The 16,716-nt window shown below is 38.4% G+C and overlaps 1 protein-coding gene and 1 long non-coding RNA gene across 2 annotated transcripts; one reads left to right on the forward strand and one right to left on the reverse strand.

Moving 5' to 3' along the window:
* Nucleotides 1–419: 419 nt before the first annotated feature.
* On the forward strand, nucleotides 420–4,399 carry MGP (matrix Gla protein). Its single transcript, XM_033222783.1, has 4 exons — nucleotides 420–609; nucleotides 2,066–2,098; nucleotides 3,252–3,327; nucleotides 4,012–4,399. Exons 1-4 carry the CDS (start codon nucleotides 549–551, stop codon nucleotides 4,151–4,153), a joined length of 312 nt encoding a protein of 103 aa, XP_033078674.1. The 5' UTR covers nucleotides 420–548; the 3' UTR covers nucleotides 4,154–4,399.
* LOC117090461 lies at nucleotides 4,184–12,553 on the reverse strand. The gene is made up of 3 exons (XR_004440018.1): nucleotides 12,343–12,553; nucleotides 11,549–11,601; nucleotides 4,184–4,726 (listed from the first exon to the last, which is right to left on the reverse strand). It is a non-coding gene; the product is annotated as an uncharacterized LOC117090461 (long non-coding RNA).
* Nucleotides 12,554–16,716: the final 4,163 nt, after the last annotated feature.

Here is a 16,716-nt window from a genome sequence, read left to right on the forward strand (position 1 = left end):
CTAAATTATAATCAGCATAGAAAGTGAAGTCCTCCTAGAAGAAGAGGCAAAGGTTAAAAAGAAGAAAAGAAAAGAAAGTGAAGTCCTTTCTCCCCGCCAAAACCTCTCATCAATCAATCAGGGTAACAAACAGAACACTAGGGCTCTGTCTGTGGACCAAACCCAAAAGGCCTGGCCAGGAGGGTAGATCATGTGTTCGTGGTAACTCCCTCTGTGGGCTTTTGTCCAGGTCTGTCCCCAAGCATACGATGGCCACAACTTCTGCACCAGAGCAGCATCCTGCTGTAGCACAGTCAGGTCCAGGAGTGAGGGAAAACTGCCCACTCAGAGTAGATAATATCTGGAAGGAATGACTGTTTGGGAAAAGTTCCAATGCTAGTTCAGTGCCAACCCTTCCCCACCTTCTCCAGCCCTCTCCCACTGGTTCTTCCCCTCCCAACTGCTCTGGTTCTTATAAAAACCTCACAGCCTTCCACTAACATCCTGTAGGAGCCTCTCTCCCTACTGCTGCTACACAAGACCCTGAGACTGACCTGCAGGACGAGACCATGAAGAGCCTGGTCCTTCTCGCCATCCTGGCCACCTTAGCGGTGGTAACTTCGTGTTATGGTGAGAAACTTTTCTCTGTATTTACTTTTCTGTCTCTGACTTTGGCTTACTTCTATTTTTCCTCTCCCTCCTCCTCTTCTTCCCTCTTTCTCTGTTATAATCTTAAAGTACCATTACTTTCACATTTCCCAGTCTCCACGGAAACTGATCTGTTCTATTAAGTCTTTTTTTATATCCTAAATATCCAGAGTCTTGTGCAACTTAACAGGCAAACCCGTTCAGTGGTAAGTCTCTATATATCTAGAAACTCAGATATTTCAGAAAGAAGGTATCAAATTTCCCAGCGCCCTGCATCCTCGTTTTTAAGGATATTTATTTAGACTTTGGTATCAATGGGTTAAGGGTATTGTTTAAACCACTTGCCTTTGAGAAAATCAATTTTCATGTGAAGTATTAAGTACAACCCTTTCTAGGGACTGGACAAGATCATGAACTTACTATGTTGTTCAGTTGATTAATTTTTAAAATAAAGTTTTACATCAAAAGAATTTTAGAAAATAATCATTTTCATAACTTCTGTTATCAGAAAATAAATTTTGCCTGTTTTCTATATGTTGTTAAATATACCTGCATTTGTTCAAAGCTTATAAAAGGAAATCTGAAGCAAAGTTATTTACTTATTTCAGTCTTTTGCTTCAATTACGTGGATATTTTCACTGTTTTTAAATTTAAATCACATTAACAAACAAAGATTATGCTTCTCACTCTTGTATTCACAAATTTCCTATATCAGAGGATTTGATTTCTTCACCTCCTTTTTAACTTTTGAAGAAAATTCACTTGCTGGCAAATATTAATAGAAGCCTCTTATTCCAAAATTTACCTGCTGTGCTCAGGAGAGTGGCAGAAAGAAGAAAACTTCTGCTTTGATATCATTTCAGTTCTCCCTCTGAACTGGCATCATGTCCAGGGTGAGCTGTCAGCTGGAGCCAGTGGTTTCTGTGGCTGCCAATTTAACACAGGTTCTTAAGAGGCTTTCGGAACCCTCTTAGAAACCTGTCCTAGTAAGCCCAGCAGAGCAGCTGCCCTGTAGTTCTCTTGCCTGGAGAAACCTGGCTGTCTTCTGGATCCTTCTTAATCCTTTTTCACCCTGTTCTCAAACAGGCTCTGAATAATCCAGAGAAGAAGGTTCTCTGGAGACTTCTGTACAGCACTTAAAGTGTCTTATTTTGCTTGTCTGAAGACGTCATAGCCCTTGGGAAATTTTAGCTGAAAATGGCCAGTCCCTTCTTCAACATCAGAGAAACTAAAATATAGAGATATCCACAGCAAGGCCAGAGCTAGAGAAAAACCTCATAAATCCCAAATTCCTGAAATTTGTAATAACCACACTGCTAAATACATTCTTCACATTTTTACACTCTTTAATTTAAACTATTACAGTGTCTAAACTGATAAATAATGATATAAGGAATCATTGCTAAACGGTGATATATTGATTTTTTTTTAATTCCAGAATCGCATGAAAGCATGGAATCTTATGAACTTAGTAAGTGAATATTTAAATCTCTTACATTAAATAACCTCTCCCTAATTTTAAATAAACAAGATGGTAAGATATATAACAGGGAGGGAAAGGGGGGCCTCTTTTGAAAATCTAAAGTAAATTTTTAAATCTAATGACTATAAAAATTGCCAAAGGAGCAATTTTTTAAGCTTGAAGTAGTGCAATATGGGATTTAAGCTACAGGCAACATATTCAGAAGCCATAAAATCTCATTTGAAAATTTTAAATTGGCACCATGTCAACTGCACAGATGGAAAACGAGGAGTAATGACAAATGGTAAAGCACAGAGTTGGACGCCAAGTCAGCTGGGAGACCACAGGCGCCACGTTAAGCTGAGTGCTGTTTTGTTTTTTTGGGTTTTTGGCTTTTTTGTTTTTTTTTTTTTTGTTTTTGAGATGGCGTCTCACTCTGTCGCCCAGGCTGGAGTGCAGTGGCGTGATCTCGGCTCACTGCAAGCTCCACCTCCCAAGTTCAGGCAATTATCATGCCTTAGCCTCCCGAGTAGCTGGTGCATGACACCATGCCTGGCTAATTTTTGTATTTTTAGTAGAGACAGGGTTTCACCATGTTGTCCAGGCTGGTCTCGAACTCCTGACTTCAAGTGATCCACTCACCACAGCCTCCCAAAGTGCCGGGATTACAGGCGTGAGCCAGCATACTCAGCCAGCTGAATGTTATTGAATAGCTGGATTTATAACGACTGAACATGTGAGGAAATGGCACATCACTCTTGTTTTTAATTTATTCATTATTTTTATAGTGTTTAAACTGTTCATGTACCAGCAATCTAGAGTTATGCTTCATAAATCCTCAGGACAGAGAATTTCTCCTCAAAAGGAATTTAAAACCTACCAAGTAGAAATACGGAGATTAAGAAAAGCAAAGCGATCGTCCAAAGGCAAAACCAACAAAGTCCATATGACAAGTCTCTAAGACACATAGATTGATTACTGATTTCATTTGATCAGGAAGTTAATGAAATCTACTTTATATCCTCCTTTAATTTTTGCCAATCTCTGTTTATGAGTTGCAGAAGTTAAGGCACTTACAAATATATTTGGGTCGAGGAATATTCATGGAAATATTTTCAGCTATGTGTCACTAAAACTGCATTTATTTATTTTCTATTCCAAGATCCCTTCATTAACAGGAGAAATGCAAATACCTTCATATCCCCTCAGCAGAGATGGAGAGCTAAAGTCCAAGAGAGGTCAGTAAGAAACTTTATGAGGAGCGCTCATTTTTCCCAGTGTAGATCACAGATCTGAATTGGAGTGGAAAACAGGTTTTTCATCATATACATTATTCCTAATTGTACTTTAAAATAAAAAACTTAAAAATAATATTCAGAAAACAGCTAAATTATTAGAAAACTATTTGGGGAAAGATCTGGAAAGGAGAGGGAAGGAGGAGAGAAAGGAGGACAGAAAGAAAACTTCTATTGTCATTTAAAAAAAAAAAAAAATCCCCTGTTCTGCCTTCCCCCCTGGTTTTTTTGGTTGGTTGGTTTGTTTTTCTGAGACAGAGTCTCACTCTGTTGCCCAGGCTGGATTGTAGTGGCACTATCTCGTGCCTCAGCCTCCCAGGTAGCTGGGATTACAGGCACGTGCTACCATGTCCAGCTATTTTTGTATTTTTAGTAAAGACGGGGTTTTGTCATGTTGGCCGGGCTGGTCTTAAACTTCTGACCTCAAGCAATCCGCCTGCCTCAGCCTCCCAAAATGCTGGGATTACGGGCCTGAGCCACCACACTTGGCCTCTCCCTGTTCCTTAAATATCTCTTAATATAGGTGGGCATGGAGAGAAAGTCTCCCCAATATTTTCTTCTTCTTTTCCATTTTCTTATTTTTCCACTTTATGTTTCTCAATTTTGGCCTCTTTTTCCACTTTCTAGGATCCGAGAACGCTCTAAGCCTGTCCACGAGCTCAACAGGGAGGCCTGTGATGACTACAGACTTTGCGAACGCTATGCCATGGTTTATGGATACAATGCTGCCTATAATCGCTACTTCAGGGAGCGCCGAGGGGCCAAATGAGATTGGGGGAAGAAAAAATCTCCTTTTTTCTGGAGTCTGGCACCTGATTTTGTATCCCCTTGTAGCAGCATTACTGAAATACATAGACTCATATACAATGCTTGTTTCCTGTATATTCTCTTGTCTGGCTGCACCCCTTTTTCCCACCCCCACATTGATAAGTAATGAAAGTGCACTGCAGTGAGGGTCAAAGGAGAGTCAACATATGTGATTGTTCCATAATAAACTTCTGTTGTGATACTTTCACTTGCAAATCTGGTTTCTTTTGGGAAAATACTGAGATATTTAAATCATGGCCCACCTTACCCAAAACAGGAGATTCTATTCATCTCATATCTAGTATTGATTAGAAAAATAACTACATGAAAAGAAGGAAGTTTAGAAAGCACTCACTCAGCCATAAATTCTCTAAACCCTCTACTTTGGAATCCGTGAATGGAATCTGGTATGTTTTTTTCAGGACTTTCCTGTTTCCTATTTCACAATTTCAAATTGTGGCAAATACAGGGCTCACTTCATTTGTTTTTTCATCCTTATGCATCAAAGTCAAAAATGTTTCTGAATCAAGATAATCTAGAAGAAGAGAAAAAAGGAGGGAAAGGAAAAGAGAAAACAAAAGGGACAAATAAAAAACAATTGGCAAAAACTGTCAATAATAGTTTATAGACCTAACTATATCAATAATCACATTATATGTAAACAGTCTAAACAATCCAATTATTTTTTACTTCTACATATGTTATATTTTTACTTCTACGGTTTGTTATAGGTTCCACGCTACATGCTTATTATTCATGCTTTAAATAATTTTAATAATTTCTTTTAAAGTTTAGATAATAAGAAAATATCCCAGGCCAGGCACAGTGGCCCACACCTGTAATGTCAGTAGCCATGACCATACCAATGCACTCCAGCCTGGGAAACAGAGTGAGACTCTGTCTCTAGAGAAAAATAAAAAAGAAAAGAAAGAAAAGATCTCATATATTTACCCATGTAGTTTTCATTTCCTGGTTTCTTCATTCTTCTTTCCATGTGGTATCATTTCCTTTCTGCCTGAGAACTTCCTTTAACGTTTCTTACAGTTCAGGTCTGCAGGATTCTTTAAGTTTTGTATGCTTGTTTTTATTCTTGAAAGATATGTTCACTGTATATTGAATCCCAAGTTGCCACGTTTCTTTTAATTATTTTAAGACATTCCACTGAATTCTAGCTTGCACAGTTTTTTGATATAAAATTTGTTGTAATTCTTATCTTTGTTCCACTGTATATACTGCGTCTTTTATCTCTGGCAGCTTCTAACATTTTTCTCTTTGTTAGTGCTTTGGACCAAATTGATTCACACCTATCTTGATTTTTATTATTTTTCTTGTTCTTGAGGCTTATTGACCTTCTTGGATTGCATAAAATTAGAAAAATTTTCAGCCATTATTTTTTCAAATACTTCCATCCCTCACTCCTCCTCTCCTTTAGAGGCTCCAATGACATGCACATTTGACCACTTGAAGTAATCCAACTCTCTGATGTTATTTCAGTTTTTACAAAATGCTTTTCTCTGTGTGTTTTATTTTTGACACTTTCTATTAATGTGTCATCAGGTTCATTAACCTTTTCTTTGGCAATATCTAATCTACTATTAATTTCATCTAGTGTATTTTTCATCCCAGACATTGTGGTTTTAATCAGCAGAAGTTTGATCTGGATGTTTTCATATCTTCCATGCCTCTGCTTATCTTTTTAAATGTATTTGATACATTTAAATTGTTACAATAACTATTTTAACATAATGTCAGTTATGGGTTGATTTGACTGGTTGATTATTCTACTTATGAATCACAATTTTCTACTTTTCTGCATTCTTGCTTAATTTTATTTGATGCCAGACATTGTAAATTTTACCTTTTTGTGTACTGGATATTCTTCTATTTCTGTATGTGTTCCTGAGCTTTGTTTTGGGATTCAGTTAAATCATGTGGATAAAATTAATCAGTATTTAATCTAAGGCTAATTATTTCCCCACACTGAGGCAAGACCTTTCTGAGTACTGCGCCCAATGTCCCATGACAATAATCGTAGCCCTGAGTTAACAGCAGCCACTGTTTCCTCTATGTCTCTTAGATGGTAATCTCCCCACACACAAATGCCAATCAGTTCTCTATGTGTACACAAGAGTACCCTCCACTGACATCCAGGGATCCCTCTCACTCTCTCCTTTGCAGTATTTTGCCATGTGAAATATAGTCACTATGTTTTTCTAGAACTCTCAACTCCATCTCAACTCAAAATGTCCACTGGACTCCACCTTGGTTCCCTCTCCTTAAGCCATGGCCTAGAAACTCCCTTAAGGCAATAAGCTGGAGAAGTCATAGGACTTACTCTGTTTTCCATCTTATAGCAATCGCCATCTTTAATTGCCCCATGTCCAGGGTCTTGAAAGCCATTTTTTCATATGTATTGCCTGTGTCTTTAGTTGTTTCTGAAGAGAAGGTAAATCCCTCTTTCTTAGATGGAGCCTTAGTTCCTTAGACTCCATCTTAGCTAAAAGTCCATTAAAACAGGCAGGACTATTTAAATGGTGATCCCAGCCTCAGAGTTCACCAGTAAAATTGGCTCAGACATATACTGCAGTTACATCACAGTTCCAATGCTCACTCTGGCTAGTCCTACTTTCCTCACCCCTCTCATGTATTGTTCCCCAATAAACCACCCGCACACAAATCTCTAAATCTTAGAGTCTACTTCCTAGGGAACCAAATCTGTGACAGTCATTCAGGTGGTAAATAGTGAATAGTCAACCAGCATCTTCCAGCTCCAGAATCTTCTCGCTCCAGCTTGTTTTATTCATTATGTAACACCAGTTTTATAGTTTTTGAGTTGGCAAGAGGTTCAGCAATAATCTATTTAAATCCCCTAATTTTTCAACTGAAGAATTTGAGAGCTTAAAATCTAAGTGACTTAAGTGACTGTCCCAAGGGCAGGTAATTATATTTTCTTGAGCAATTTACTTGTACTGACCTCATAAAATCTAATTCTTTAAGCCAGTTTCTTAAAGAGTTGTGTACAAATAGCTCATATATTTTTACCAGCCTCCCATTGTATAGTTACACTTTCCAATCTGATGAAGATATTTTTAATGTAGTTTCTACCTTAGTCAAAATTTTATCTATCTACCATCTCAGCTCTATAATTTCTTTTTTTGATATATCCTTGTTTTTCAGAATTAAGACACACAAAATAACATGTTACAGGTCTTACTCTCTTCCCCTTTTCTCATCGTGGTAAGGTTTTTCCATAGATTAATTTAGCCTGAGAACCAAAGTGTTTAAACATAAGCAGATTACTCTGCCACCACCATAAAAGCAACTTGCATCTTAGAAGAGTGTCTAAGAATAAGTACTTTGTAGCTAGGTCTCCTAGTTTTTAATGCCAGCTCCACCACTGAGAATGTGTCAATCTTGGGCAAGTAAAGTAATCTCACTGGGCCTCAATTCCCTTACCTGTAAAATAAGATTATTCTAGTACCTATCTTAGAGTTGCTGTCAACATTAAACAAGTTTATATATGTAAAGTGCACAAAACACTGCCTGGCATGTAGTAAGTGCTCAATAGTTGTTAGCTATTTCTATTGTATTGTACTATTACTATGGTCTGGATATTAAAAACGGCAAGACAATGACTCTTTGGAGAGTCATACTTGTACCTCAAGTATCTATAATTGTCTGTGAAGAGCAATCTGCAGGATTCATAGCCAAACACTGTAAAGAGCACTGGCTAGTTTGTACTCATTTCACTCTTCCTGTCCTCCACAAGGCCATGGCTACCTACGTTGAGCAGTATGCAGTTTCAAAAAATACTAGAAAATTAATTATCTTCATTTTTGTACTCACCTGGGTTTGAAATTTTTGCAGCCAAAGTAATTCATACTAGAATGGAGCTAAACTTACATTCTTACATAGTAGTACTAGTAGTAGTAGTAGTAGTAGTAGCAGTAGTAGTAGTAGCAATAGTAGTAATAGTATATGCAAGCATCATGTACCCTTACCCTTTCAATGGAGGGACTCTGTAGGTAATCTGTTGCTATATGTACCTTAAGTTCTTGATGTCCTAATTATCCATCATTAGTAGCCTTCCCATCAGTTCTTCAATTTTAATGCTTCCTTGTCATAATACAGAACTCTAATGAGAGTGAATTCTATCCTAAATTCATGTTGATTTGGAACCCTGAAGCTTTGCCTCTATTGCCTCTGCTTTGCCTCTATTTGCCTCTATTTATGAACTAGGGTTCTATTTTATCCTAGATGGCCCTCCTCTGGAACCCAGACATTGCTACCTATCTGATTATTCCTAGATATACCTTCTGCCATGTCCCTTCCACCAGTAAGTATCCCTGGCCATTGATGTCAGTTCAGAACAAAACAGATTAATCTACTCTGCTTCACTTGCAAGAATGAGACACCATAATCCAGGATGTGTTACATACCCTAAACTACCAAGCATTGCATAGGGCTGTGTCCCCAATGGGTAGACTATATGTGTCCAACAATAATGTGTGGAGGCAGGAGTGACCTTACTTGTCACCATTTGTAAACCACATGAGGAATTTATATTTTAAATCCCTACAATTCTAACCTATAGGCCTGGAAATTGTGGTTTAGGAAGAGGAAATATTTTCACCATGGAACATAGGAAAAGTCTCATTTACGTTCTAAAGCTTCACAGTAACTTCAGGCTCTTCATGCCAGGTGGCAAATGAAGGAGTCATCTTCCTAACAGGGGTAATGGACTTTAGGAGAAGGTAGGGCTTCATAACAGGGGTAATTGATGTCGGGAGAAGGTCATTTCATCAGGAGAAGGTAGGGCTTCTGTTACACAATCTAAGGAGGGAAAGTGAATCTGATATCACTGAAACATCTCTTAATATGCCTGTGCCCCAGCAAAAGAAACTACCATCAGAGTGAACAGACAACCTACAGAATGGGAGAAAATTTTTGCAATCTACTCATCTGACAAAGGACTACTATCCAGAATCTACAAAGAACTCAAACAAATTTACAAGAAAAAAACAAACAACCCCATCAAAAAGTGGGCAAAGGATATGAACAGACATTTCTCAAAAGAAGACATGCATACAGCCAACAGACACATGAAAAAATGCTCATCATCACTGGCCATCAGAGAAATGCAAATCAAAACCACAACGAGATACCATCTCACACCAGTTAGAATGGCAATCATTAAAAAGTCAGGAAACAACAGGTGCTGGAGAGGATGTGGAGAAATAGGAACACTTTTACACTGTTGGTGGGATTGTAAACTAGTTCAACCATTATGGAAAACAGTATGGCGATTCCTCAAGGATCTAGAACTAGATGTACCATATGACCCAGCCATCCCACTACTGGGTATATACCCAAAGGATTATAAATCATGCTGCTATAAAGACACATGCACACGTATGTTTATTGTGGCACTATTCACAATAGCAAAGACTTGGAATCAACCCAAATGTCCATCTGTGACAGACTGGATTAAGAAAATGTGGCACATATACACCATGGAATACTATGCAGCCATAAAAAAGGATGAGTTTGCGTCCTTTGTAGGGACATGGATGCAGCTGGAAACCATCATTCTTAGCAAACTATCACAAGAACAGAAAACCAAACACCGCATGTTCTCACTCATAGGTGGGAACTGAACAATGACATCACTTGGACTCGGGAAGGGGAACATCACACATCGGGGCCCATCATGGGGAGGGGGGAGGGGAGAGGGATTGCACTGGGAGTTATACCTGATATAAATGACGAATTGATGGGTGCTGACGAGTTGATGGGTGCAGCACACCAACATGGCACAAGTATACATATGTAACAAACCTGCACGTTATGCACATGTACCCTAGAACTTAAAATATAATTTAAAAAAAGTGAAAAAAAAATATGCCTGTGCCCAATCATGATACTAAATGGACAGATGTATCAGCCATGGTCTAGAAGAGCATAGCGCAGGAGCTCCAACTCTCAAGAAAGGAGCTCTAACTCCCTTACCAGTTAGACATCAAGACCACCAGATATGCTATGAGTGAGTGAAATCTAGAATGGGTAGTTTTTAAGAGGGAAACAATGAGTATTAGCAGCGGCCTTGCAACTATCTGTACCAACACAGGCTGTAGTTAATCCCACTAACCTTCATACATGTTCTGGCTTGACCCTACAAGTGAATTAGACCTCAAACATGAGAATATACCAAAGGATCAATTATACAGCTGAGAAAGATGAGATAGTCAGCACACTAAAACTGGGAAATTCATTTGCATAAAACAACCACAGTATCCAGGAAAGTAGGACTAGAACCTCTCTATTAAACCAATCAGAATCTTGAAGAAGCTGTTCCTGGAACAGTTTGCATGAAGCAAGTTCAAGCATGATGGGTGGGTGTAATGAATGATGTGGTGCATTGCCCAGATCCCTTCAGGACTGAGGCACTCGTTTTCTCAGCTGCCTGAGTCTCTTTCCTAAAACTGCTCTTAGCTGAAGAAAGCCATCTTGCCCCAATTTGCATCTCTCTCCAGAAGCAGCCCATATCCAAAAACTGGTCAATGCAGGGATATAAACACCTAGCCCTCTTCCCCTGACACTGACATTTTTCAGTCTTATTATTGCATCTTTCTTATCTCCCCTTCCCCTGCCAGCTCCATGTTGAAAAGCCAGGATGTATCATGACTTAACTGCTCAGTTTATGACTTTACACATTCTGAGTAATGGGAAAGCAGAAGTAGGACATAGGAACCTGTCTTGGTGGTCTCTGAATTCATCCTAGGACTGAAATTGGCCCCAATATTTCTGAATTTAAAATGAAACCCCTGGTCCATCCTCAAGAATGTTAAAACCAGGGACTACATTATGAGATTCATCTGTTAATTCCTTTAAAGACATGAGCTGGGTGACCTGTTGAGGGATTTTTCCATCTCTAATTTTTCTGAATTCAGGCATTGAAAGCTAACCAACAATTAAGAAAGCCAGAAACGTAAGTCAGTTGGGGTTGTTCAAACATGAGGTTAAGCTTCGAAAAATACTGTTCAAGAAATGTGCTCTTTGCTCATTTGGTTAATACAGGAGACTTTTATGTTGTTTGCCTAGAAACCCTCTGACTCCTTCACTTTGGGTAGAGCAATACATGAAATTTGTCCCTACCCATTTCATCTAAGGATAATGACTACTCCTTGTGACCACAAACCTATAATAAATAAAGTAGGAAAATAATTTGCGTACATTGGTGTTTTTAAGCATTCTGAGAGAGAATTTTCCTCCTTATGAGGAGTCTTGGAAAAGCCTAAAAGATAATAATTTTGTATTATAAAAGTATTCCAAGAAAATCATAAATGTTGGTACTTACTCCTAGGAGTGAGACTTCAAACATGAGAGTATACCAAAGAAGAAATTATAGAGCTGAAAAAGAGGAGATAATTTTTTCATTATCCTGGTTAATACTTTTCTATAGAACAGCCACAGGATCCAGAAAGATGGGTCTAGAACTTACAAAGTTTACTAGAAGCATATGGGCAATCTGCACCCATCTCCTTGAAAACATAAAAGAGAATTGGCAAAAATATAAAGCAAATTTAGTTCAATGTTCCGCAAACAAGTATCCTAAGTGATAATACTCCAGTCAGTGTGCTGCCAAAATTGTTCTATGCCCAGACAAGTTCTATTGTCTTTATATATCTCCTCTTAGAAATACATATATAATATATGTTTAATATACTAAATGTAATATATGAAACCTCTGTGTGGTCCATCAGTAAAGGAATTTGTTTGAGTCTGTTGAGCACAGGGGTTTGCAAGACACTTTGACAATATAATGTTGTTTTCAGGGGGCATTGACCAAAATCTTGCAGAACACCATTTAGAACCATTAATCAAGCCCAGCCTCCCACTATTTCTTTCTACAGCATTCCTAGCATTCCACCTACATGTATGTAACATTTAACAAATATTTATCATATGCCTACTCTATGCCATATGATGTGGCCAATGTCGCAGATGGTCATTCAGTTTGTACTTGCAAACATGTGTTATGAAGCGCTCTAGGTCACATGATGTCCTAGTTTTTGCATACTGAATCAATTTAAACATTTTGGCCTTACTTCTTCTCTCTCAAAACAGAACGAGTCTATTCTACTCACTCACTTCTCTGTTCTTCTTTTCAGTCTTCCACATTGGATATGTTGCTCAGACACCTTCACACTCCCATGCATCTTTTTCTGATTATATCCTAATTTATCAGCGTCTGTCTTGCAGGACCCAATTGTGAAGCACAACACATTTCCTGATAGTCTCAGAGTGCAATTAATTGTGACTGTTCATGATCCAAATCTTGTTGCATCTAAGACTGTATTTGCTTTTCTCACAGTTGCTTCTCACCAATGGCTTTGTTAAAACCTTCAGGTGTTTTTAACATAAAGCGCTAGCAAGTCACATCTTTCCCCATGCTGTACTTGTGAGCACATTTTGTCATCTAAATGCACAGTGTATTTTATCACTATCTAACTGTCATCTTGTTAAATTCAATAGTTGAGATAATTTCATGATTCATTTTATTAGCTATCTGTTAGAGATATGAATCTCCTGAAAATCTGATGACAATACCTTTGTCTATGCGCCTTTGAATGAAATATGTTGACCAATAGGGATGAGAAACAGATACATCAACAAAAGAGCCAAAAGGGCAGGGTGAGGTAAGGCCTGGGAAGGTAGTGCCAGGGAGAAGTGCTTGGCACTAAAATTCACTTCAAAGTGAATTGTATTCACTGCTCTTTCACATGCATCCTCATTAGTCTGCTATATCAGAAATCTCAATGCAGATTTAGGAAGTCAATAAATTTGTCACATGCACTATGTATGGTCAGTCAATTGGCCCTACTAGCTCTGTTCCCTTATTCAAAATGCCTAACAACTTTCCAGGTGATGCAACATGATTAGTTAATATATTACCCAGTATAAAAGTATCTAACTGGACCAAAAGGACAGAAGGTAGAAGAAAGCTCATTAAAAGCTTACAGTGAATCAGATGCAGTGTCCTGTACGCAATGCCATTTATAGGACTTCCCAGGCCAGACTTCCTCACTCTTCCCCACCCCAGAGCTTTGAGTCCATGTTAGGCAGGTTCTATCATGAACTCTGGCATAGGGGGCCTGACATCAGGTCAGTCGGATATAGACTTATGACAACCAAAAATAAAAATAAAAAATCTTGTCTAATCATCCAGTCTTTCTCATTCTAGTAAAAACAACAACAACAACAACAAACCCAAAAACAAACAAACAAACAAAAACAACGTAGATACATTAAGTTTAGCAGAGTTTATTTGAGCAAAGAAACAGTTCATGAATTAGGCAGCATTCTGAAGCAGTAAAGGTTAAGAAAGCTCCACCCAGCAATATGAGCAAGCAGTATTTATAGACAGAAAAAGGAAGTGATGTGTAGAAATAGCCTGACTGGTGACAGCTCTGCATTTGCCTTATTTGGACATGTCTAAGCAGTTTACAGGCCCTGCTTGGCTGAAAGCTCAGCTGCTATGATTGGCCAAAACTCAATTAGTCATGCCAAGAATATACTAACTGCAAGTTACGTTGCAGTGTATTTACATATTAAGTTAGGTTACAGTTTGTTACATATGGAGGCAGCTTTAGGCCAAATTTCATTTAACACTAGTGTCTCTTTTTCTATCTACTCCCTCCCCACCTACAGACCAAAACAAGCTGCCTTGGTCTTCCCAAGGAAATGTCTGCTTTGTAAAAATGAAATTTGGAGAGAACCATGTTGACACAAAGAAATTGGTGTCAAATAGTGAACCTAAAGCTAGCCCAGCAAGCTCTGGAACAAGATTCTTTGGAGCATGGGCCTTCAAGTACCTTTCAAATCATATTATAAAGTAGCAACCTAGGCTACCAACTCATAAAGGGGTTCTATGCTGGCTGAACAGCAATCGAGGTTTCTCAAGCTATCAATCAAATGTAAGAGAAAAATAGACCCAGACCAACGTGGTTTCTGAGAGATTCCCCAAATGAAGAGAAGCTTGAAGTGTATGTGGACCCCTCAGAATTGCTAGTTCCTGGAGAACCTGCATTTGTCCAGGACTGGATTGAAGGAGAAGCACGCTAGGCCTAACCACTAGAATGTCAGCAGCAGACTTGGAACTAGAATAGAGACGAGGTGTACATGTGTGTTTGCAATGAGAGAAAGAGGAGACACAACGTCAGTGCAGTATAACCCTCCTCTGACCCAGCTCAGTAAACACCCAATTCTTCACACAGACTCTACTCTTAATTCTGCTCTAGCAGCCCCAGATATACACTGTTAATTTCTCATTTTTAAAAACGTATTTATTTTTAGTGCTGTCACATAGACACTTTATTTCCACAGGTTCTAACTGTATCTATGGGGAGTAGGAACAATATTGTCTGTAGTCAAGAGGTGTGGGAACAAAGTCAGGTAGGTTAAAGTCACTAAAAGCATAACAAGCACTGGAACTTAAATGTCAACACCTAAACACACCCTTTGCTACTTTTATAGGTAAGAAGCTTGGAAAGTCTTTTTGCAAAAGGAAGACCAGGGACACACAGTAATGTGTGCAAACTAACCAGACTTGAAATCATATAGAAAAGAGAAGATCCAACCCTAATGCTAGAAAATATGTTGAGAATGAAAGTCTCCTTTGCAGTCATCTTTCATTTTCTAATAAGACTTCTTTGGAAATTACAAAGTCAAAAGTCATAGAAGTAACATTAAGTTCTTTTTAGAATGAAATCGGTCTAAAAAGCATTTTTGAGTGGTAGAGAGTCAGCCTCTTGTCTAGAACAAATTAGTTCCCTTGGATAAAAGTAAATAATTCAATTTTAATTTTGCAAGAGGGAAAAATAAACCTGTGCTTCAAAAATATTTACAGGGTTTTTTTTATCCTTTGCACTCAGTGACCTGGAAGATGAAAAGAAGGTCCTGAGCCAAACCAAAATATGTCCATGGTTTTCCACAAGCTGGACTGGGTTTGTAAATGTTGCAGTGAGAAAACTTCAAAGTCATAATTTAGGTCTGTGCTGCTTGATATACACATACCTTGCAATTTTAAACAATGACATGATTTATTTCCTTCATGTTAAAAACATATTACTTGTAGAGGCTAAAAAAGATCTTGATATAATAAAGTGAGTTTTTAGGTATTCAAACTCTAGAATTGGCCCTACACAGTCTGCAGTGTTTTTCTAGTATCCATATTCATAAGCCTCTAGGTTTCCAGGATCTTTCATGAGAGGCCACCCCATAGCACCATTAGTGTATCTATCAAAGATGCTTTCCTGGCTTTGCTAATGCTGGTACACACAAACCTGGACTTTCAAAAAGAAGTGACAAACTGCCTTTCTTATGGCTTCAACTGCAAAAAGACCTGCAGAATAAGTTAGGAAAGGTGGATGCACTAAAATGAAGGCTTCTCAATGTTCCCCATTTGATGGTGACACTCTGCATTTTCTCCACAAATCATTGGCTGATGTTCCACTAAACATGCACTCTTTGAGAAGAATGTATTAGAAGGGTTACTCTTTCCTGAACGGGCATGAAATGTAAGTCACCTTCATCTCCACTTATACTTCTCTAAACCTAATCGGGACTGATTTTTAGTATCTCTTTTCTTGTCTTCTCCTTGTGCCCCAGTCACTGGAACCAAAGAGGGCCAAAATTGGAAGAGTAGAACCTTTCATTTGTTTAACACTTTCTCACACCATGATCTCATGTAACCCACTTCTCCCCTTTAGAAGCTTAGGTGCGTGTGTCTCTTAAGTTAGTATGGATATGTATATACATCCTGCTCATTTCATGGCTCCATTTTACAGAACGGAGACGGACTCTGGAGACCAGGGGCACTGACTGTATCTAGAGGAGAATAAATACAAAAATGAAAGGGGCTTAAAACTAAGCTCCATGACCAATGGTGAAAGAAATGAATACTATTTGATCTGGAGCAGAGAAGATATGTGTGCTGCAAGGTACAAACCTACAAAGGTCTAACATGTGGAAAGGAAAAAGATATACTACCCTAAGAGTAGAACTACGAACAAAGGATAAAAATTACAGAGAAGGATTTTGGTTCAACGAATGAAAAATCTAAGAGAGAAGTTCAATTTGAAAATGCCTACTGGAGTAAGCTTATCATCACAGGATGATGTTTAAATAAGGGGAAACACCACCTGACAGGGACAAAGAAAAGGGAATTCCTGGAGAGGATGGTCAGGCCAAATGAAACGTCAAACCTTAGAATCCTGTGATTCTTATCTATGCCTAAATAGGAGAAACACACAGAGCCGATACTTCTGTTCATAAAAACAGCTGTTAGTCCCTTCCACTCAGGACAGGGAGAGGGTTAGACAGTATGTTAAGATACAGAAATAGGCTGAAGGAATTTAGGCATTCCAGGAAAGATAGAATGAGCATGCGAGAGTAGGCAAATAAGATGATTATAATTATGTTAGATGGGTGAGTAGACATAGAAGTAACATTAAGTAAGTAGCA

The sequence above is a fragment of the Trachypithecus francoisi genome, unplaced genomic scaffold, assembly GCF_009764315.1.
Source record: "Trachypithecus francoisi isolate TF-2019V2 unplaced genomic scaffold, Tfra_2.0 Lachesis_group11, whole genome shotgun sequence".
Taxonomy (NCBI): domain Eukaryota; kingdom Metazoa; phylum Chordata; class Mammalia; order Primates; family Cercopithecidae; genus Trachypithecus; species Trachypithecus francoisi.